This window comes from Oryctolagus cuniculus, chromosome 1 (genome assembly GCF_964237555.1).
Source record: "Oryctolagus cuniculus chromosome 1, mOryCun1.1, whole genome shotgun sequence".
NCBI lineage: Eukaryota > Metazoa > Chordata > Mammalia > Lagomorpha > Leporidae > Oryctolagus > Oryctolagus cuniculus.
The window spans coordinates 117,439,713-117,464,485 of NC_091432.1; the positions used below are offsets into that span (position 1 = coordinate 117,439,713).

The window sequence follows — 24,773 nt, forward strand, 5'->3', positions numbered from 1 at the left end:
TCTCCAAACTGTCTTCCATAGTGGCTTGACCAGTTTGCATTCCCACCAATAGTGAATTAGTGTCCCTTTTTCCCCACATCCTTGCCAGCATCTGTTGTTGGTTGATTTCTGTATGTGAGCCATTCTAACCGGAGTGAGGTGAAACCTCATTGTGGTTTTGATCTGCATTTCCCTGATGGCTAGGGATCCTGAGCATTTTTTCATGTGTTTGTTGGCCATTTGGATTTCCTCTTTTGAAAAATGTCTGTTAAGGTCCTTGGCCCATCTTTTTATTGGGTTGTTTGTTTTGATTCTGTGGTGTTTCTTGATCATTTTATAGATTCTAATTGTTAATCCTTTATCTGTTGTGTAGTTTGTGAATAACATCTCCCATTCAGTCAGTTGCCTCTTTACTTTCTGTTTCCTTTTCTGTAAAGAAACTCTTCAATTTGAGGTAATCCCATTTGTTTATTTTATCTTTGATTACCCGTGCCTCTGGGGTCTTCTCCAGGAATTCTTTGCCTGTTCCAATATCTTGAAGGGTTTCCCCTATGCTCTCAATTAGTTTCATGGTGTCGTGGTGCATCTCTAGTTCTTTGATCCATATTGAGTGGATTTTTGTATAAGGTGTAAGCTAGGGGTCTTACTTCATACTTCGACATGTGGACATCCAGTTTTCCAAGCACCATTTGTTGAAGAGGCTGTCCTTGTTCCAGGGGTTGGTTTTAGGTCCTTTGTCGAATATGAGTTGGTTATAGATGTTTGGATCGATCTCTGGTGTTTCTATTCTTTTCCATTGGTCTATCCATCTGTTTTTGTACCAGTACCAGGCTGTTTTGATTATAACTGCCCTGTAGTATGTCTTGAAGTCTGGAATTGTGATGCCTCCAGTTTTGTTTTTATTGTAAAGGATTGCTTTAGCTATTCTGGGTCTCCTGTTTCTCCATATGAATTGCAGCACCGTTTTTTCTAGGTCTTTGAAGAATGACTTTGGTATTTTGATTGGTATTGCATTAAATTTGTAAATTGCTTTTGGGAGAATGGACATTTAGATGATATTGATTCTTCCAATCCATGAGCATGGCAGGTTTTTCCATTTTTTTGTGTGTCATCTTCTATTTCTTTCTTTAGTGTTTTGTAGTTTTCATCATAGAGGTCTTTGGCATCCTTGGTTAAATTTATTCCAAGGTACTTTATTGTTTTTGTGGCTATTGTGAATGGGATTGATCTTAGAAGTTCTTTCTTGGCCACAGCATTAACTGTGTAAACAAAGGCTGTTGATTTCTGAGCATTGACTTTGTATCCTGCTACTTTACCAAACTCTTCTATGAGTTCCAATAGTCTCTTATAGGAATTTATTGGGTCACCTATATATAGTATCATGTCATCTGCAAATAGGGATAGTTTAACTTCCTCCTTTCCCATTTGTATCCCTTTAATTTCTTTTTCTTGCCTGATGGCCCTGGCTAAAACTTCTAGGACTATATTGAATAGCAATGGTGAGAGTGGGCATCCCTGTCTGGTGCCAGTTTTCAATGGAAATGCCTCCAACTTTTCCCCATTCAATATGATGGTGGCCATTGGTTTGTCATAAATTGCCTTAATTGTGTTGAGGAATGTTCCTTCTAACCCCAATTTGCTTAGGGTTTTCATCATGAAAGGGTGTTGTATTTTGTCAAATGCTTTCTCTGCATCTATTGAGATAACCATATGATTTTTGTTTCTCAATTTATTAATGTGATGTATTACATTGATTGACTTTAGAATATTGAACCATCCCTGCATACCAGGGATAAATCCCACTTGGTCTGCGTGAATGATCTTTCTGATGTGCAGTTGAATTCAGTTTGCCAGAATTTTGTTGAGTATTTTTGCATCTATGTTCATCAGGGAGATAGGTCTGTAGTTTTCTTTCTCTGTTGTGTCTCTTCCAGGCTTAGGAATTAAGGTGATATTGGCTTCATAGAAAGAGTTTGGGAGGATTCCCTCCCTTTCAATTGTTTTGAATAATTTGAGAATAACTGGGGTTATTTGTTCTTTACATGTTTGGTAGAATTCAGCGGTGAAGCCATCTGGTCCTGGGCTCTTCTTTTTTGGTAGTGCGTTTACTACTGATTCAATTTCTTCCATGGTTTTGGGTCTGTTTAGATTTTCTATATCTTCACGGTTCAGTTTAGGAAGGTTCTGTGTGTCCAGGAATCTATCCATTTATTCAAGTCTCCCCAATTTGTTAGCATACATCTCTTTGTAGTGGTTTCTGATGATTCTTTTTATTTCTGTTGTGTCTGTTGTTACATTTCCATTACTATCTTTGATTTTACAGATTTGGGTCTTCTCTCTCGTTTTTTTGGTTAGTTGGGCCAATGGTGTGTCGATTTTGTTCATTTTTCAAAGAACCAGCTCCTGGTTTTGTTGATCTTTTGTATTGTTTTTTCGTTTGTTTGTTTCAATTCTATTTATTTCTTCTCTTCTCTTTAGTATTTCTTTCCTCCTGCTGGGTTTGGGCTTGATTTGCTGCTGTTTTTCTAAATCCTTGAGGTGCATGGAGAGTTCATTTCTTTGGTTCCTTTCCAGCTTCTTGATGTAGGTACCAATTGCTATAAACTTTCCTCTTAGCACTGCTTTTGCTGTGTCCCACAGGTTTTTATAGCTTGTGTTATCATTTTCATTTGTTTCTAGAAATCTTTTGATTTCTCTTTTAATTTCTTTGATAACCCACTGTTCATTCAGGATCATGTTGTCCATTCTCCATATGTTTGCATATGGTGTAGAGATTCTTGGGTTGTTGATTTCGAGTTTCACTGTGCTATGGTCTGAGAAGCTGCATGGTAAGTTTCAATTTTTTTGAATTTGTTGAGGCTCCCTTTATGGCCTAGTATATGGTCGATCCTAGAGAATGTTCCATGTACTGGGGAGAAATACATGAACTCTGTGTCTATGGGGTGGAAAGTTCTGAAGATATCTATTAGGTCTGTTTGGTCAATAGTGTCAATTAGCTCTGTTGTTTCCTTGTTGAATTTCTGTCTGGTTGATCTGTCCATTAGTGAGAATGGAGTGTTGAAGTCCCCTGTTACTATTGTATTTGAATCTATATCTCCCTTTAAATCCTTTAGTAATTCTTTCAAGTAGCCAGGCACCCTGTAATAGGTGCATATACATTTATAATAGTAATGTCTTCCTGTTCGATAGATGCTTTAATCATTATATAGAGGCCTTCTCTGACTCTTTTAACAGTTTTTATGTTAAAGTCTATTTTTTCTGATATTAGCATGGCCACACTAGCTCTTTTTTGATTTCTGTTAGCTTGGAGTATCTTTTTCCATCCTTTCACTTTCAGTCTGCATGCATCTTTACTGATAAGGTGTGTTTCCTGAAGGCAGCATATAGATGGGTTCTCTTTCTTGATCCAATCAGCTAGTCTGTGTCTCTTGGTAATAGATTAAGACCACTCACATCAATGTGATTATTGTCAGGTACTGTCTTTTCCCAGTCATGTTTCCTGAAATCAGCTGTTTATGTATTTTGAACTTTGTTTGTACCTTACTCTACATTTGCTTTTGTTTATAGTGATATTCTTGTTTTTGTATTTCTGTGTGCAGCACATCTTTGAGCAAGTGCTGTAGGGTTGGACATGTGGATACAACTTCTTTCAGTTTCAGTTTGTCTTGCAAGATCTTTATTTCCCCTTCATTAATAAATGATAGCTTTGTAGGGTATAGTATTCTAGGTTGAATTGTTTGAAAATTACAAAACCTTAAAGAAAGAAATAGAAGAGGATACCAAGAAATGGAAAAATCTTCCATGCTCATGGATTGGAAGAATCAGTATCATCAAAATGTCCATTCTCCCAAAAGCAAATTATACATTCAATGTAATACCAATCAAGATACCAAAGACCTTCTTCTCAAATCTGGAAATATGATGCTGAAATACATATGGAAACACAGGAGACCTCAAATAGCTAAAGCAACCTTGTACAACAAAAACAAAGCTGGAGGCATCATAATACCAGATTTCAGGACATACTACAGGGCAGTTGTTATCAAAACAGCATGGTACTGGTAAAGAAACAGATGGATAGACCAATGGAACAGAATAGAAACACCAGAAATCAATCCAAACATCTACAGCCAACTCATATTTGATCAAGGTTCCAAAACCAATCCCTGGAGTAAGGACAGTCTATTCAATAAATGGTGCTGAGAAAATTGGATTTCCATGTGCAGAATCAGGAAGCAAGACCCCTACCTTTCACCTTACACAAAAATTCACTCAACATGGATTAAAGACTTAAATCTATGACCTGACACCGTCAAATTATTAGAGAGCATTGGAAAAACCCTGCAAGATATAGGTACTGGCAATGACTTCTTGGAAAACACCCCAGAAGCACAGGCAGTCAAAGCCAAAATTAACATTTGGGATTCCATGAAATTGACAAGTTTCTGTACTGCAAAAGAAACAGTCAGGAAAGTGAAGAGACTACTGACAGAATGGGTAAATATATTTGCAAACTATGCAACACATAAAGGGTTGATAACCAGAATCTACAAAGAAATCAAGAAACTGCACAACATCAAAACAAACAACCACTTAAGAGATGGGCCAAGGACCTCAATAGACATTTTTAAAAAGAGGAAATCCAAATGGCCAACAGACACATGAAAAAATGTTCAAGATCACTAGCAATCAGGGAAATGCAAATCAAAACCACAATGAGGTTTCACCTCACCCCGGTTAGAATGGCTCACATACAGAAATCTACCAACAACAGATGCTGGCAAGGATGTGGGGAAAAAGGGACACTAACCCACTGTTGGTGGGAATGCAAACTGGTCAAGCCACTATGGAAGTCAGTCTGGAGATTCCTCAGAAACCTGAAGATAACCCTACCGTTCGACCCAGCCATCCCACTCCTTGGAATTTACCCAAAGGAAATTAAATTGGCAAACACAAAAGCTGTCTGCACATTAATGTTTATTGCAGCTCAATTCACAATAGCTAAGACCTGGAACCAACCCAAATGCCCATCAAAAGTAGACTGCATAAAGAAATTTTGGGATATTCACTCTATAGAATACTGTACAGCAGTCAAAAACAATGAAACCCGGTCATTTGCAACAAAATGGAGGAATCTGGAAAACATCATGCTGAGTGAACTAACCCAGTCCCAAAGGGACAAATATCATATGTTCTCCCTGATCGGTGACAACTAACTGAGCACCAAAGGGGAAACCTGTTGAAGTGAAATGGACACTATGAGAAACAGTGACTTGATCAGCTCTTGTCCTGACTGTTTTTGCACAATGTAATACTTTATCCATTTTAGTATTTTTTTTTTGTTCTAGTATTATTGGTTGACCTCTGTAAGTAACACACAATTATTCTTAGGTGTTTAAATTTTAACTGAAAAGTGATCCCTCTTAGCAATTTGGAAAATATTATGCTGAGTGAAATAAGCCAGTCCCAAAGGGACAAATACCACATGTTCTCCCTGATAGTGACAACTAACCAAGCACCAAAAAAGAAACCTGTTAAAGTGAAATGAACATATGAGAAACGGTGACTTTATCAGCCCTTGCCCTGACTGTTGATGAACAACTTAATACGTTATCCCTCTTAGTTTTTTTGTTTGTTTGTTTGTTCTACTTAATACTTTTGGTTGAATACTGTAATCAATACACAGTTATTCTTAAGTGTTGAAACTTAACTGAAAAGTGATCGCTGTTAAATATAAGAGTGGGAATAAGAGAGGGAAGAGATGTGCAATTCGGGACATGTTCAAGCTACTTGCCCCAAATGGTAGAGTTAGAAACATACCAGGGGATTCCAATTCACTCCCATCACGGTGGCATGTACCAATGCCATCTCACTAGTCCCAGTGATCAATTTCTGTTCACAGTTGATCATACTGATAGGTCTAAGAGTCAAAGGGATCACATAATGTCTGCAAATACTAATTAATAGAATAAAAAAGGGAGAGAATGATCCAACATGGGAAGTGAGATACACAGCAGAGTCATAGAATGGCAGATGTCCTAAACAACACTCTGGCCTCAGAATCAGCCCTTAAGGCATGCGGATCTGGCTGAAAAGCCCATGAGAGTATTTCAGGCATGGAAAGCCAAGACACTCTGGCAAAAAAAAAAAAAAAAATGACCTAAATGAAAGATCTCCGCGAGTGAGATCCCAGTGGAACGAACAGGTCATCAAAGAAGGAGGTACCTTTCTCTGAAGGGAGGAGAGAACTTCCACTCTGACTACGACCTTGTCTAAATATGATCAGAGTCAGTGAACTCAAAAGGCTCCCATAGCCTTGGCAACTCATGATTAGAGCCTAGGGTGATTACTGATGCCGTAAACAAGAGTGTCAATTTGTTAAGTCAACAACAGGAGTCACAGTGCACGTACTCCTTATGTAGGATCTCTGTCCTTAATGTGTTGTGCAATGTGAATTAATGCTATAACTAGTACTCAAACAGTATTTTTCACTTTGTGTTTCTATGTGTGTGCAAACTGTTGAAATCTTTACTTAATATATACTAAACTGATCTTCTGTATATAAAGAGAATTGAAAATGAATCTTGATGTGAATGGAAGGGGAGAGGGAGCGGGAAAGGGGAGGGTTGCAGGTGGGAGGGAAGTTATGGGGGGGAAGCCATTGTAATCCATAAACTGTACTATGGAAATTTATATTCATTAAATAAAAGTTAAAAATTTTTTAAAAAATAATATAAATAAAAAATAGTGACTGCTGAAATGAAGGCAATAAAAATAAATATTATGAAATAAATTATAAATGTAAAAAAAAAAAAAAACTTGAAATATATCACGCCATTCTCTCCTTGCCTGTAGTGTTTGCGATGAGAAGTCTGGGTTGAGTCTGATTAACTTACCCCTGAATGTGTTTTGTCATTTCTCTCTGGCACATTTTAGGATTTGTTCTTTGTGTGTCACTGAGCTGAGTGTTGCCACAATGTGTCACGGTGAATTTTTCTTCTGGTCTTTCCTGTTGGAGTCCTGGCTATCTGCTGGATTTGTCTGTTATCCAGCTGCCTTTGTTTGAAGTTTTCTGATATTATTTCATTGAAAACACCTTCCAATCCATTCTCTCTTTTCACCCCCTCGGGGACTCCTATTATCCGAACATTACACCGTTTGATTGAATCTTGCAGGTCTCCGACCGCATTTTTTAATTTCTTCTTCCTGCGTTTGAACTGACTGTATTATTTCTGGAAGTTTGTCTTCAAATTCTGATATTCGCTCTTCTATTTCATCTGTTTGATTTCCAAGGGATTCCACGGTGTTTTTTATATGGTCAATTGAGTTTTTCATTTCCAGTATTTCATTCTGGCTTCTCTTTAGGATCTTTAATCCTTGGGCTTGTTTTTCATTCAGCTCTCAAATCTGTTTCTCATTATTTTTAAGTAATCTGGTTATTAATTTTCTGAATTCTTTTTCTGGCATGGTTTCAAATTCTTCTTCTTCAGCCTCTGTTATGGTTGGTTTAGCCTGCTCCATTGGCAAGTTTATATGTTCTTCTATATTCTTATTGTGAGTTTTTGTTTTGTTTTTCAGCATTCTGTTTGGTTTATTTTTCAGGTTGATTTCCCTCTGCTATAGGCTGCTGTGGGTCTGTACCAATATCCAGTGTAAGCAAGCTGCTCTACCTCCTAGAGTTTGTTTATTTATTTTTTACTTATTTATTTATTATTTTTTTTGTAACTTGAGTGGGCTGGTGTCAGGGCTTTGAGGTGCCAATCTCCACCCCTTGGAGGCTGGTTTCCCTGTTCCTATGTTCCCCTTTATGTGTCTGTGCTTGGTTTTCATTTGTCAGCCACTCTCCCTCACAGTTCCTTCAGTGCAACCACCTTTGGACTCCACCCCTGTTGCTTCCTCCTTCTGAGCTGAGACCAGCCTCTGTTAAGCTGGAATGTAAACAAGCAGGATGGCTGCTCTCTGCCCACTGCAGCTCTGATTGTGTGGAGGATCCTGGCATTTTTTAATCCCTCAGTTCATCTCCTCTTCCTGCGGGCGCTATTCGATTTTTTTTTTCTTCTCGTAACTTGAGTAGGCTTGTGAGCTGCCCTACCCCACTGTGCCCATCCCCAGCGTAAGGAGTGTCTTATCACTCCACTCCACCTTTGGACTCCACCTCTGGAGGTTAGTGCTGAGGCAGAGGCAGTTCACCTTTAAGCCCAAATGTAAACAAACAAGATGGCTGCTTCCTGCCTGCTGCAGCTCCGATTTGGGGGAGGGTGGAGGCAACAAGGGAACCTGGTGTGTTTAGTCCCTCAGTTCATCCCCATGAATCATGCACTCTTTCCGCAGGCACTACTCTGTGCTGTTTTCGATTTCCTCCACCACTCAGTCATGCATTTCTCACTGTCTGTCCCAGGGTGGCTTGGGGGGAGGGGCAGCAGTGGCTGGTGCAGCCCAGCGAGCACCCTGCCTCACCTCAACTTCTAGCGCTGGTGCATACACACTCCTGCTGGTGTCCTGCGCTTCAGGCGTCCTCCTTGCAGGTCCACCCGGTCTCCCCAATCTCAGAAGAATTTCCCTTTCCCCGAAACTACAAATTCTCACCCTCTCTGTGAACTTTTCCTTCCTGGACCATCGGGGTGCTCCCTCCCTATTCCACCATCTTCCAGGACCCCATTTAGTTCTACATTGCAGCTTCCTGTGAACATGCATCCTAGGAAGCAGCTGGTGAGAGCCCAAGTACTTGAATCCCTGCCATCCACTTAGGATACCCAGACTGACTTCCTCACTCCTGGCTTTAGCTGTCACCTGCTGCTATTTGGATATTTGGGGAGTGAACCAGTGGTGAGGTGGGGGAATCTCTCTCTTTCTGTTTATCTGTTTCACTCTCTGCCCTTCAATTAGTAAAATAAATTATAAAATAACATATTAAAACATGAGACTCCAACTCCTTCCACCCAACCCTTTTCTAAAGAGATTGAGACTCAGACTGGAGGAGTGAACTCACGCCCACGCTTCTGAGAACCTTCATTTCTCCATTTCACTTTATAAAATGTGTAAAGATGAGTAACAGGAATGGCTAGAAGGCAACCTCTGTAGGAAGGAGATTCAGAAGTCCTATGACCATATTTAACTGGACAGCATTCTGCTCCATCTGCCTTGAGAGTACACCAGGGCCACCTCTGGGTCAATGGTGGTTTCCACAGGAGGGGTGAGTCATTTGAAGAACTTGCCTGCCAAGGATGAGATTTGGAAGGAGACCCACAAGGCAGATACTATTAACACTCACCCTCCTGCATCAGCAGTCAGAGGCAGAACTTGTGAATCTTGGCCCCATGCTCACAGAGGCAAGTGGCTCTGAAGAATTCTGTGTGTGAACAGCCCAGGAAAGAGATTCTCTTTTGTTCAGGGCAAGTTTGATACTGAGGGAGCTAAAGCACAGACTCCAGGTGCCCTGGTTCTGTGAAGCCATGAGTCATAGATCACGATTGTTGGCCAGGGTGCCTTTGCCAGCTAAAGGACTGATAAATAGCATTGCTAGTGCCAGAGGTGCTGCCTGATAATATAACCCCTGGGTTTGTTATGTATTAGAAAATCCAAGAGACCTAATTAAAACTGAGAAGGCCTATATTTTCCCAGCATTCCCCCCAGAGATCAGGCTTTGCAGCCAAAAAATTTACTTACCCTGAATTTACAGCTTTGTTATCATATTGACTCTTCAGAACTATATCACTTTACATACATATTTGTTTTCTTCCAAATGAATCATGTCACAAACTAGAAAAGTATGAAAATAAATGCTGGCATCCACAGCACCTGTCCCTTTCTGAAACACTATACATTTGTCCATTTGTTTCTTTTTCATGTTCTCTCCACAACACAAAAGCATACATGCATTCACCCACAAACATATGAATCTAAGCTCTAAAGAGCAAGGATTTTTTTTTCTTCAATACTATTATGCAACAATTAGGATGATATCTAGCATATTTATTAGATACCTAATAAATATTTAATAATGAAATAATTAATGAATAATTGTTTCTATCATTTCTGAAACCTATATTTGACCCTGCAAAAAATTATTGTCCTACAGGCAAAGGCTTATGTAACATCAGTGTTTTTATTTGTAGACCTGGATGTTGCACAGAAAAACATGTAGAGCATGCAGAAAATCACTTCTGAAATTTCAGAGGCCACTGAAGAGAACTTCAGAGTAGAATTACTGAACTCAGAGAAAGATTGCAATTTCCTTTCTCCCTGAATATCACATTGAGAACTGGAATAGACTCTTAAAAGATCTCAATGGCTCTGCCCACAGGAATGCAAGAGCATAACCTCAGATCAAAGGCAGCTTTGAATGATCATAGGAAGCTCTCAAATGAAAAAAAGTCAAGAATCTCCTTACTATAGGAGATCATCAGGAGCCACTCAAGACTTTTCTTTATTTTTTTGCACAAAATTGATCTAAGATTGATATGGTGGGCCCCAGGTGGAATGAGCTGCAGGACTCAATTATGTTTATAATTTACCTGTCTGATTTTCATCAAAATGCCCTAAATTATCAGTGGCACTATGAGTTGTTCTCAGAAACAAACATATACAAGGGATACTACAAGAGAAGATTCATTGAAACTTCATAATTGGAATAAAATGGAGAAAACCCTTCAAAATGATAGTAACTTATAAAGTCTGACCCTGTGGCATAGCAGGTAAAGCCACCACCTGCAGTGCCAGCATCCCATATGGGTCAGTTCAGTTCCACTTCTGATCCAGCTTTCTGCTATGGCTTGGGAAAGTAGTAGAAGATTGCCCACGATGGTCCCTGCACCCAAGTGGAAGACCCAGAAGAAGTTCTTGGTTCCTAGATTCAGATCTGCCCATCTCCAGTGGTTGCAGCCATCTAGGGAGTGAACCAACAGATGGAAGACCTCTCTCACTCTCTGCCTCTGCCTCTGCCTCTCCCTCTCTGTAGCTCAGCCTTTCAAATAAATTTTTTAAAAAGGTTTTTTTAAATAGTAATTGGAGTAAATCACAGTGTTGCTCAAACAGAAATAACTCAAAAAATGAAAATACTGGTAAAAAATTTTAAATTCAGTTTGAACACTGTAAGCATGATGTGCCAAAATCATACAATAATTAAATACATAAATAAGTGTAAAGAGATAGTTAAAATGGATAAAATCATACAGGGATTATTTCCATAGATATAAAAATAATGTCATTCACCTTGGGTAAGTGTGTGCCCTAGGAGGTGAGGCATTTCACATCAGAGAACCTGAGTTTGACTCCCAACTCAGTCTTCTGACTCAAGCTTCCTGCTAACTCAGACTGGTGACTTAGCATGGCTCAAGCAGTTGTAGTTGTTTTCCTGTCACCAGAATGGAAGACCTGAGCTGGGTTCCTCACTCCTGTCTTTCACCCCCCAGCTAATGTGAGCTGGGAGTGAAGGGAGTGAACCAATAAATGGAAGTTCTTTCTTTCTCTCTCTCTCTACCTCTGTGTGTGTGTGTGTGTTTCTAATAAAGAAGTTAATAGATATTGACTAAAAATGAAATTAGAATTTAGTGAGTTATGAGAAAATTAGAAAAAGAGTAGAGAGTGAGGGGGAATTGTGAAACCTCCCATTTTGTATTCTATAATGAAGATAATTTAAAACTCAGGGGCCAGTGCCATGGTGCAGTATGTTAGTCCTCCACCTGTGGCACCACCATCCCATATGGGTGCCAGTTCTGGTCCCTGCTGCTCCTCTTCTAATCCAGCTCTCTGCTGTGGCCTGGGAAGGCAGTGGAAGATGGCCCAAGTGCTTGGGTCCTTGCCCCCACAAGGGAGACTGGGAGGAAGCACCTGGTCCCTGGCTTCAGATTGGCACAGCTCCAGCCATTGCGGCCATTTAGGGAGTGAACCAATGGAAGAAAGACCTTTCTCTCTGTCTTTCCTTCTCACTGTCTGCAAATACCTCTCAAATAAATAAATAAATAAATCTTTTAAAAATAATTAGCAAAATACATTCCAACTGGGACCCAAAATACCTGAAGGAAAATTTGAAATGTATCCCTGGAGATAGAAATTCCTTGCTATAGAAATTCTATTGCTATAACAATGAAGACCTTGGTGATTGATTAAAATGGATATTTTCTATGGAAATATTAAGACTTCATTTTTCTTAAAAGATTTATTTATTCATTTTAAAGTCAGAGTTACACAGAGAGAGGAGAGGCAGAGAGAGAGAGGTCTTCCATTCAATGGTTCACTCCCCAGATGGCCGCAATGGCCAGAGCCTTGCTGATCTGAAGCCAGGAGCCAGGAGCTTCTTCCAGGTCTCCCATATGGGTGCAGAAGCCCAAGTACTTGGGCCATCTTCTACTGCTTTCCCAGGCCATAGCAGAGAGCTGAATCAGAAGAGGATCAGCTGGGACTAGAAATGGCACCCATATGGGATGCTGGCGCTTCAAGCCAGGGCGTTAACTCACTGCACCACAGCGCTGGCCCCAAGACCTCTTATTTAGGTGAAGAAAGAAGAAACATTCCATAGAAGTTTATATTATACCAAATCACATTGCAAGAAGAGTTTACTCCAGGGTTCTAAGTTAGAACTCAGAACAAAAGTCATTATTATTTCAGTTTCAACATAACCAGGGTACCAACCAGCAGACATGGAATGAATGTAGAGAAATTGTAGGATTTTCTTTATGTTGCAAAACTATTTTACTCCCTTTCTTCCATGGGTTTAATGGTCAGATTAGCTTATGTGAAATTGTTGTCCTTTTCACTAAGCTGTACTACAGTTTCTTTCACTGATTCCTAAATTCTCTTTAAGGTGGCTCAAATCCTATATGTTTTAACCTGCCAATGTCAGTGGTAATGTAAGCGTTATGTTCCACTGTAATTTATCATACAGATACAGAAAAGGAAATGTATACTTTATCTGAACTGATTTTCAAATTACAAGATTATTTCACACTAAGCTAACTTTATAGAAACATTAGCTGGTATATTTTAAATATGAATATGTAAATAAGATTATATATTATAACAGATTTTTCCAAGTAAAAATACATAAGACCCTCATTTTATGCATGTAAGCATTACTAATCTAAAAAATCACATCCATGTTACTGTTGATTTTCTTTCTCCCTGCCTCCTCCACCCTGTCTTAATACCTGGAAATCATTAATATTTTCTCCACTTTTGTACATTTATCATTCAAAAATGTTATATGCATTTCAACAAAAGCAAACTACATAAAAACTGTGTGTTTTCTTTTTTGTTTATTTAAGTGTGTTTGTGATTGCTCATTGGAGCATATTTATAATGACCACTTTAAAACTGTCTTGTAATTCTACTGTCTCTGTCACCTTGGTCTTAGCATGTTTCTACTTTGACTTTGAAATCTTCCTCATTCTTAGTAAAACAAGTGATTGGTTTTGAAACCTGGATATTTTTGTATCTTGTATGAGACTGAATGTTATTTGAACTTTCTGGCTGGGAAATATGGAGACACGACCTCACCGTCCAGTAGAAGTCCAGTTTCCTGTTACTCCTAATTTATGCTTTGGGGAGCTAGAATTCAAGCCCCTCGCAGGGCATCCACTCTCTCTGCAGTGTCTGTGCATGTATTAACTTCCATAAGTAAGAGAAAATGGGATATTTTTCTTATTTTTCTGGTTTATTTCATTCAGCATAATTATCTCTAGCTGCATCCATTTGGTTTTAAGTGTTGGATTTCATTCTTTTTGATGGCTGGGTAATATCCCATTAAGTATATACATACCACACTTTCTTTATCCAGTCATCTGTTGATGGACATCTAGGTTGGTTCCATATCTTAGCTATTGTGAATTGAATTAAACTACTGTAAACATGTGTGTACATACAATTCTTTCATATGCTGCTTTCATTTCCTTTGGATATATGCCCAGGAATAGGAAGGTTGGTCATATTATAGACCTACTTTTAGTTTTCTGAGGAATCTCTGTACTGTCTTCCTATGTTGTGGCAGTCTATATTCCCACCAACAGGGCATTAGGCTGTCTTTTTCTCCAAATTCTTGCCTTGAAGCATTTCTCCTTTGTTCCCCTCTAATAATTTAATGGCTTCAAGGCTTGGGTTTAGATTCTCGATATTTTAGTTGACTTTGTACAGGAGCTAAGTTAGGGGTCTCATTTCAAACTTTGCACATAGAAATCAGATTTTCCCAACCTCATTTGTTGAAGAGACTCCTTTCTCCAGGAAATAATTTTAGCTGATGTCAAAAATTGTTTGTAGGTGTGTGGGTTAATGTTGGGTTTCTATTCTGTTCAATTGGTCCACATGCCAATGTCAGTGAGGACCATGGAATTCTCCCTTAGTCAAAACTCACAGCAGCATAGGTTGCAGCAGCCTCTTCTCACCTGGCCTGGAAAGATGGTGCTTCCCAGCTGGGCGCCAGCCCATGAATATGCAGGAGTCACTGGTGGTGCACGACTGGCAATTGCATGTCTATTCTCTCATCTCACTGCTCCACAGAGACTCTTTTCTGTTCTGTCCATTATCCACTGAAAATTTCTGCCAAGCTGTCTCCTTGGAACATGACCCTTCCTTTGTTTTCCAGATATCTGTCTGTGGGTAAAGTCAGTGTAACTTCTCCCTAATCAGCCATCTCTGATCTGCACTGGATCACAGTCTTCTAACTCTTTATTTCTGGAACTTTTTTTTTACTACAACGATTAAGCCTTTGACTGCAGTGTAAATTAGAAGTTTTATCTCTGGGCCAGCACTGTGGTACAGCAGGTTAACGCCTTGGCCTGAAGCGCCAGCATCCCATGGGGATGCCAGTTCAAGACCCAGCTGCCTCTCTTCCTATACAGCTCTCTGGTATGGCCTGGGAAAGCAGTAGAAGATGGCTCAGGTCCTTGGGCCCCTAAACCTGTGTGAGAGACCCAGGGGAAGCTCCTGGCTCCTGGCTTCGGATGGGCACAGCTCCAGCTGTTGTGGCAAATTGGAAAGTAAACCAGTGGATGGAAGACCTCTCTGTCTCTCTTTGTCTCTGCCTCTCCTCTCTCTGTATAACACTTTCAAATAAATAAATAAATATTTTTAAAAAGTTGTATCTCAAAACAGTAAATTTAGAGCAATATTATTCATTTACAGTCTCAAGAACATTAATAGTGTTACTTTAAAATGGTCTCCAAGTGTAGTGCATGTGGGATACAGTGGGTTCCTTCACTGGAGTTTTTCTGAATGACTCTCATATGTGATGAGAATTTCAGTTCTCCAAAAGGAAAATACATTTTCCAAATTTGTTTAGGGAATCCTTTCAAGAATGGCAGGCATAAAGCAAGCATTCTTTATATAGCAGTACCAATCTGAGTCTAAGTGAGCAAGAGATGTAAGAAATACATTGTTATCTATTTTTAAATTGCTCAACCAATTTCTAATTCAATTCACTATTACCAGCTAATAGACATACAGTTCTCAGTTTTCTAGTGCCAAGGAGTTAGGGCCTTGGAGAAAAGTATCTGTCACCCACCTGAGCCTCTGTGTCATCTCAGGGAACCAGCGCCTGTTGAGATCTTATTGCTCTCTGGTGCTGGGGAGCCAGTCTATACAGAAGCCAATGAAACATAGCTCCCTCAAATAGAGTGTGTCACTGAGAGCACTCTTACTAAGCTGATCCATGTTGAGGAACAAGAAACTGGGTGTAAACAGGGCCCATCTGTCTCAGATGTGTCTTTGGGTGGGGTCATCTTTGAAGCCTCCATGTGGATACCATTCAAGAAACTGGATTCCTGTCCCATAATCCTAACAAGCCTGCTATTTTCCTTGAATTTTTCACCTAAATCCTAATGCCTCAAATACTGTTAGCTTCACTAGAAGACTTCAATTATTTTTAATATTTTTTCACTTGTATTTAATAAATATAAATTTCCAAAGTACAGCTCATGGATTACAATGGCTTCCCCCCCATAGCTTCCCTCCCACCCACAACCATCCCATCTCCCGCTCCCTCTCCCCTTCCATTCACATCAAGATTCATTTTCAATTCTCTTTATATACAGGAGATCAATTTAGTATATATTAAGTAAAGATTTCAACAGTTTGCACACACATAGAAACACAAAGTGTAAAGTATTGTTTGAGTACTAGTTATAGCATTAATTCACATTGCACAACACATTAAGGACAGAGATCCTACATGAGGAGTAAGTGCACAGTGACTCCTGTTGTTGACTTAACAAATTGACACTCTTGTTTAAGGCATCAGTAATCACCCTAGGCTCTTGTCATGAGCTGCCAAGGCTATGGAAGCCTTTTGAGTTTGCTGACTTCGATCTTTTTTAGACAAGGCCATGGTCAAAGTGGAGGTTCTCTCCTCCCTTCAAAGAAAGGTACCTCCTTCTTTGATGGTCCATTCTTTCCACTGGGATCTCACTTGCAGATCTTTCATTTAGGTTTTTTTTCCTTTTTTTTTGTTTTGTTTTGTTTTGTTTTTTTGCCAGTGTCTTGGCTTTCCATGCCTAAAATACTCTCATGGGCTCTTCAGCCAGATCTGAATGCCTTAAGGGCTGATTCTGAGGCCAGAGTGCTGTTTAGGACATCTGCCATTCTATGAGTCTGCTGTGTATCCCACTTCCCATGTTGGATCGTTCTCTCCCTTTTTTATTCTATCAGTTAGTATTAGCAGACACTATTCTTGTTTATGTGATTCCTTTGGTTCTTAGTCCTATTAGTATGATCAATTGTGAACTGAAATTGATCACTTGGACTAGTGAGATGGCATTGGTACATGCCACCTTGATGGGATTAAATTGGAATCCCCTGGCACATTTCTAATTCTACCATTTGGGGTAAGTCAGCTTGAGCATGTCCCAAGTTGTACATCTCCTCCCTCTCTTATTCCCACTCTTATATTTAACAAAGATCACTTTTCAGTTAAATTTAAACACCTAAGAATAACTGGGTGTTAATTACAGAGTTCAACCAATAGTATTAAGTAGAACAAAAAAATACTAAAAGGGATAAAGTATTAAGTTGTACATCAACAGTCATATTTATTTATTTTGAAAATTAGAATTACAGAGAGAAAGGGAGAGAGAGAGAGAGAGAGAGAGAGAGATCTTCTTTCATCTGTTGGTTCACTCCCTATATGGCTGCAATAGCCAGTGTTGGGCCAGGCCAAAGCCTTGAGCTTCATTTGGGTCTCCCAAGTGGGTAGAAGAGGCCCAAACACTTGGGCCATTAACAGGTAGCTGGGTCAGAAGTGGAGCACCCACAACACAAACCATTGCCAATGTGGGATGCTGGCATTGCACACAGCGGTTTTATGCACTACACCACAATGCCAGTTCCAGGAGATTCAATTTTTTAAACACAAGCAACAGAGTTCTTCTTTCCTAATATTATTGTTGTAAATTCTCTTCCAGAAGTAATGACCTAGACATTTATTGGGAGAAAGTGGAAACAAAGAATATCTGAGGGGAAACCCCTATTATTATTTCAAAGTTATTTTCCACCACTCTTAGATTTACCTTTAGAAAATGCTAATAAAGAATTTGACATTGGAGTAGGCATTTGCAGCAGTGGTTAAGTCATATACCTGGATCCCATGTGGGAATGCCTGGTTCAACTCCTAGCTATTCTACTTCCAATACAGCTTCCCATGAGTGCACACCCTTGGAGGAAGCAGATGAAGCAGATGACAGTTCAGGTACTTGGGTCCTTAGCACCCATGAGGGAGAACCTAAAATACTTCTGGGATCCTAGAAAATGAAGTGTTTAAAGTGGGTGAATAAAAGGATGAGTGAGGTGATGATGCTGCCTTGAGTTTGGATTATGTGTCTCATACTAGGTTAATAACCCTCGATAAAATGAATGCCCCTTGTCTTGGAACATTGTAGTTTGTCATGTGGCCCCTTGTGTAGTCCTCTCCTCCAGTGGATCGGGGGCTTGACCACGTGACACTGGACTTTTCACTGATGGGGGATTAGCAAACATGAAGCAAACAGAGGTTTGAGAAGTGTTTGGCATCTCTTGCTCCTGGAAACTCTTCCTGATACACATGCAGGAGGCAGAGCTTCTCTTTAGAAGACATGGAAGCCAAAAAAGAGCCAGCATAAATCCAAAGACCCTAAAGGTATCCCCAGTTGCACTGTCAGTTGACTGCAAGCCTTTGAGTGACTCAGGTAAGACCAGAAGGACTATCCAGCTGAGCTTGTAGCAAATCCCTAATTATGGGAAAATAAAATGGTCACCAAAGCCAGTCAGTGATAAAGTAATTTTATTGTATTCATAAGAAAAATAAACAATAGGATAAAATAATTTAATAGAGTGAAAGATACAAATGATCCTTAAAAGAGTGTGGAAGAAAGTTGAGCTTATGCTATGTACATTTCAGTATTCTGCAATACTGAAATTTCCTATACATCAAACTATCAGACTTTTAAAAAGTCATTTGATTCAATTAGTTTTAAGTGGGATTTGTGAGGGGGGCAGAGCCAAGATGGCGGAATAGTGAGGGCGCACACTGATAGTCAGGGAAAATTTAGTTTAATAAAAGTGGAGTTACAGTAGCCTCAGAAAAAGGATCAGGAAAAAATTGCAGAGGAAACTCTTCCAGATCTACTGGCTGTGACTCGGAGGACCTACAGGGAGAGCAAGGTCGCCTACCAAGCGGAAGCCAAGCTGCGGGAGCCGCAGGGTCTGCACGCCAGTGTTGGAAGGGGAGTGGATGTGACACAGATGGCCAGCGGGCAGAGCAGGGACGCCCAGGGCTCCAAGTCCATACATTGGTGCTGGAAGGGGAGGTGAGCTCAGTAACCTGACACATTGGCAGGGAAACGGCAAACAGAATCTAGAGGGAAGTGGGCTTGAGGCGGGAAAGTTCACCAGACTGACTATAGGAGAGGAGGGGAAAAAAAAGTTGGGGGGGGTACTGGTAGAGACGAGTTTCTCTCTCCGCCAACCTTGCAAAGGAAAGCAAGAGAAAAAGAGCAGGCCCCACTCTGGATATACATAACAAAAGGGTAGAGCTAAGGAACTGAGGCCTACAATTCAGTAGCCTAGGCAACCCAGTGGGAGTCCACAGAAGAAACTGAGCCCGCACAGACTCTTTGGGTAGAAGCCAGAGATCGGAAGCTAAATACCATCAATTCTGCTCAGCTGTGTGGTATTACTTACCTCCTGAATAAAAAATAAAATAAATAAATAAGTATATATATATATATAGAGAGAGAGAGAGAGAGAGATTTACCATGCATAACCTGAGGGTGTCACCTTTGCACACCCGTAACCCGGAAGAACCAAGCAGAGCTCTCAGGCCACACCCATCTCAAGCCTCCAAGGCTCCTCCAACAGCAGACAGTCCACTTAACACAGACATAGTATAAAAAAAAAACTCACAGTGAGGGAAGAAGAATTAACAATGCCAAGCAACAAACACAAAAATTGAGGGAACAAGATCAACAATGACACTATGATGCCTCCAAATAAACAAAACACCCCAAGCCAAGATTATGAAGATGATGAAATGCAAGATACGGATTTCAAAAAAATTATGATAAGAACATTTAGAAGTTTTCCAAAGCAAATCCTTGAACTACAGAAATCCTTATTGGACAGGATTGAAAATTTCTCTTGTGAAAATGAAATTTTAAGGAAGAATCAAAATGAAACTCAGAAACTAGTAGAACAGGAAAGTGTGATAGTGAAGAGAAATCAAAATGAAATGAAGAGCTCAATAGATCAAATGACAAACACATTAGAGAGCCTTAAAAACAGAATGGGTGAAGCAGAAGAGAGAATATCAGACTTAGAAGACAGAGCACAGGAAAACATACAGTCAAACCAAAGAAAAGAAGAGGAAATTAGAAATCTAAAACATATTGTTGGGAATCTACAGGATACTATTAAAAAAACCAACATTCGAGTTCTAGGAGTTCCTGAAGGCATGGAGAGAGAGAAAGGATTAGAAGGCCTTTTTAGTGAGATACTAGCAGAGAACTTTCCAGGTTTGGAGAAGGACAGAGACATCCTAGTACAGGAAGCTCATAGAACCCCTAGTAAACATGACCAAAAGAGATCCTCACCACGACACATTGTAATTAAAATCACCACAGTGAAACATAAAGAAAAGATCCTAAAATGTGCAAGAGAGAAACGTCAGATTACTCTCAGAGGATCTCCAATTAGACTCACAGCTGACTTCTCATCAGAAACCCTACAGGCTAGGAGGGAATGGTGAGACATAGCACAGGTGCTAAGAGAGAAAAATTGCCAGCCCAGAATATTATATCCTGATAAGCTCTCATTTGTGAGTGAAGGTGAAATAAAGACCTTTCATAGCAAACAGAAATTGAAAGAGTTTGCCACCACTAGTCCAGCCCTGCAAAAGATACTTAAAGATGTGCTACACTCAGAAACACAGAAACATGGCCATCAATATGAAAGAAGGTAAAGGAAGGAAACCTACCAGTAAAAGAGCACAGGAAGCTCAAAGCATATACCGAAAATATCTCCGGGAAAATGGCAGGGCAAAGCCACTATGTATCAATAGTCACATTAAATGTTAATGGACTTAACTCTTCAGTTAAAAGGTACAGACTGGCTGAATGGATTAAAGAACAAAACCCAACTATTTCCTGCCTACAAGAAACACATCCCTCTAACAAAGAGGCATGCAGACTGAAAGTGAAAGGTTGGAAAAAGATATTCCATGCCAACAGAAACCAAAAAAAAGCAGGTGTAGCCATATTAATATCAGACAAAATAAACTTTAATACAAAAACTGTTAAGAGAGACAAAGAGGGGCACTATACAATGATCAAGGGTTCAATTCAACAGGAAGATGTAATTATTATAAATGTATATGCACCTAATTACAGGGCACCGGTCTATTTAAAAGATATGTTAAGGGACTTAAAGGTAGACTTAGACCCCAATACAATAGTACTGGGGGACTTCAATACTCCACTCTCAGAAATAGACAGATCAATAGGACAGAAGATCAACAAGGAAACAGCAGATTTAATCGACACTATTGCCCAAATGGATCTAACAGATATCTACAGAACTTTCAATCCTACATCTAAAGACTTTACATTCTTCTCAGCAGTGCATGAAACCTTCTCTAGGATTGGTCACATACTAGGCCATAAAGCAAGTCTCAGCAAATTCAAAAGAATTAGAATCATACCATGCAGCTTCTCAGACCATAAAGGAATGAAGTTGGAAATTAGGAACTCAGGAAAGCCTAGAAAGTATGCAAACACATGGAGACTGAACAACATGCTCCTGAATGAACACTGAGTCATTCAAGAAATCAAAAGAGAAATCAAAACCTTTCTGGAAGTAAATGAAGACAACAACACAACATATCAAAACTTATGGGATAGGGCAAAAGCAGTAGTGAGAGGCAAGTTTATAGCAATAGGTGCCTTTATCAACAAATTGGAAAGTCACCAAATAAATGAGCTTTCAATGCATCTCAAGGACCTAGAAAAACTGCAGCAAACCAGACCCAAATCTAGTAGGAGAAGAGAAATAATTAAAATCAGAGAAGAAATTAATAGGATTGAATCAAAATAAAACATTACAAAAAATCAGCCAAGTGAAGAGCTGGTTTTTTGAAAAAATAAACAAAATTGACACCCCATTGGCCCAACTAACTAAAAAAAGAAGAGAAAAGACCCAAATCAATAAAATCAGAGATGAAAAAGGAAATGTAACAACAGACACCACAGAAATAAAAAGAATCATCAGAAATTACTACAAGGACTTGTATGCCAGCAAACAGGAAAATCTATCAGAATGGATAGACTCCTCGACACATGCAATCTACCAAAATTGAACCATGAAGACATAGAAAACCTAAATAGACCCATAACTGAAACAGAAATTGAAGGAGTAACAAAGGCCCTCCCAACAAAGAAAAGCCCAGGACCAGATGGATTCACTGCTGAATTCTACCAGACATTTAAAGAAGAACTAATTCCATTTCTTCTCAAACTATTCAGAACAATTGAAAAAGATGGAATCCTCCCAAATTCTTTCTATGAAGCCAGCATCACCTTAATCCCTAAGCCAGAGAAAGATACAGCATTGAAAGAGAATTACAGACCAATATCCCTGATGAACATAGATGCAAAAATCCTCAATAAAATTCTCACCAATAGAATACAACAACACATCAGGAAAATCATCCACCCAGACCAAGTGGGATTTATCCCTGGTATGCAGGGATGGTTCAACATTCACAAATCAATCAATGTGATTCACCACATTAACAGATTGCAGAAGAAAAACCATATGATTATCTCAATAGATGCAGAGAAAGCATTCAATAAAATTCAATACCCTTTCATGATGAAAACTCTAAGCAAATTGGGTATAGAAGGAACAATCCTCAATACAATCAAAGCAATCTACGAAAAACCCACAGCCAACATCCTATTGAATGGGGAAAAGTTGGAAGCATTTCCACTGAGATCTGGCACCAGACAGGGATGCCCACTCTCACCACTGCTATTTAACATAGTTCTGGAAGTTTTAGCCAAAGCCATCAGACAAGAAAAAGAAATCAAAGGAATACAAATTGAGAAGGAAGAAGTCAAACTATCCCTCTTTGCAGACGATATGATTCTTTACTTAGAGGATCCAAAGAACTCTACTAAGAGACTATTGGAACTCATAGAGGAGTTGGGCAAAGTGGCAGCATATAGAATCAATGCACAAAAATCAACAGCCTTTGTATACACAAGCAGTGCCACGGCTAAGAAAGAACTTCCAAGATCAATCCCATTCACGATAGCTACAAAAACAATCAAATAACTTGGAATAACTTAACCAAGGATGTTAAAGATCTTTATGATGAGAATTACAAAATCTTAAAGAAAGAAATAGAAGAGGACACCAAAAAATAAAAAAAATTCCATGCTCATGGATTGGAAAAATCAACATCATCAAAATGCCCATTCTCCCAAAAGCAATTTATACATTCAATACAATACCAATCAAAGACATTCTTCTCAGATCAAGAAAAAATGATGCTGAAATTCATATGGAGGCAAAAGAGACCTTGAATAGCTAAAGCAATCTTGTACAACAAAAACAAAGCCGGAGGCATCACAATACCAGATTTCAGGACATACTACAGGGCAGTTGTAATCAAAACAGTATGGTACTGGTACAGAAACAGATGGATAGACCAATGGAACAGAATTGAAACACCAGAAATCAACCCAAACATCTACAGCCAACTCATATTTGATCAAGGATCTAAAACCAATTCCTTGAGCAAGGACAGTCTATTCAATAAATGGTGCTGGGAAAACTGGATTTCCACGTGCAGAAGCATGAAGCAAGACCCCTACCTTTCACCTTACACAAAAATCCACTCAACGTGGATTAAAGACCTAAATCTATGACCTGACACCGTCAAGTTATTAGAGAGCATTGGAGAAACACTTCAAGATATAAGCACAGGCAAAGAGTTTCTGGAAAAGACCTGGGAGGCACAGACGATCAAAGCCAAAATCAACTATTGGGATTGCATCAAATTAAGAAGTTTCTGTACTGCAAAAGAAACAGTCAGGAGAGTGAAGAGACAACGGACAGAATGGGAAAAAGTATTTGCAAATTATGCAACATATAAAGGGTTGATAACCAGAATCTACAAAGGAATCAAGAAACTCCACAACATCAAAACAAACAACCCACTTAAGCCGGCGCCGCGGCTCACTAGGCTAATCCTCCGCCTAGCGGTGCCGGCACACCGGGTTCTAGTCCCGGTAGGGGCGCCGGATTCTGTCCCGGTTGCCCCTCTTCCAGGCCAGCCCTCTGCTGTGGCCAGGGAGTGCAGTGGAGGATGGCCCAGGTGCTTGGGCCCTGCACCCTATGGGAGACCAGGAAAAGCACCTGGCTCCTGGCTCCTGCCATCGGATCAGCGCGGTGCGCCGGCCGCAGCGCGCCAACCGCGGCGGCCATTGGAGGGTGAACCAACGGCAAAGGAAGACCTTTCTCTCTGTCTCTCTCTCTCACTGTCCACTCTGCCTGTCAAAAAAAAAAAAAAAAAAAAACCCACTTAAGAGATGGGCCAAGGACCTCAATAGACATTTTTCAAAAGAGGAAATCCAAATGGCCAACAGACACATGAAAAAATTTTCAAGATCACTAGCAATCAGGGAAATGCAAATCAAAACCACAATGAGGTTCCACCTCACCCCGGTTAGAATGGCTCACATTCAGAAATCTACCAACAACAGATGCTGGCGAGGATATGGGGAAAAAGGGACACTAACCCACTGTTGGTGGGAATGCAAACTGGTCAAGCCACTATGGAAGTCAGTCTGGAGATTCCTCAGAAACCTGAAGATAACCCTACCGTTCGACCCAGCCATCCCACTCCTTGGAATTTACCCAAAGGAATTTAAATTGGCAAACAAAAAAAGCAGTCTGCACCCTAATGTTTATTGCAGCTCAATTCACAATAGCTAAGATCTGGAACCAACCTAAATGCCCATCAACGGCAGACTGGATAAAGAAATTATGGGATATGTATTCTTTAGAATACTATACCGCAATAAAAAAAAAAAACAATGAAATCCAGTCATTTGCAACAAAATGGAGGAATCTGGAAAACATTATGCTGAGTGAATTAAGCCAGTCCCAAAGGGATAAATATCATATGTTCTCCCTGATTGGTGACAACTGACTGAATACCAAAAAGGAAACCTGTTGAAGTGAAATGGACACTATGAGAAATGGTGACTTGATCAGCATAACCCTGACTGTTAATGAACAACTTAATACGTTATCCCTCTTAGTATTTTTTTGTC

At 39.8% G+C, this 24,773-nt stretch overlaps 1 protein-coding gene across 1 annotated transcript in view; it reads right to left on the reverse strand.

Annotated features, from left to right (window-relative positions):
- LOC103350538 (uncharacterized) overlaps positions 1-24,773 on the reverse strand; it is an 84,111-nt gene that overhangs the window by 2,035 nt on the left and 57,303 nt on the right. The window contains exon 27 of the mRNA XM_070047786.1: positions 9,646-9,738. Within this exon, the coding sequence (XP_069903887.1) occupies positions 9,686-9,738 (53 nt within the window). The 3' untranslated portion in view covers positions 9,646-9,685. The remainder of the gene's footprint in view (positions 1-9,645; positions 9,739-24,773) is intronic.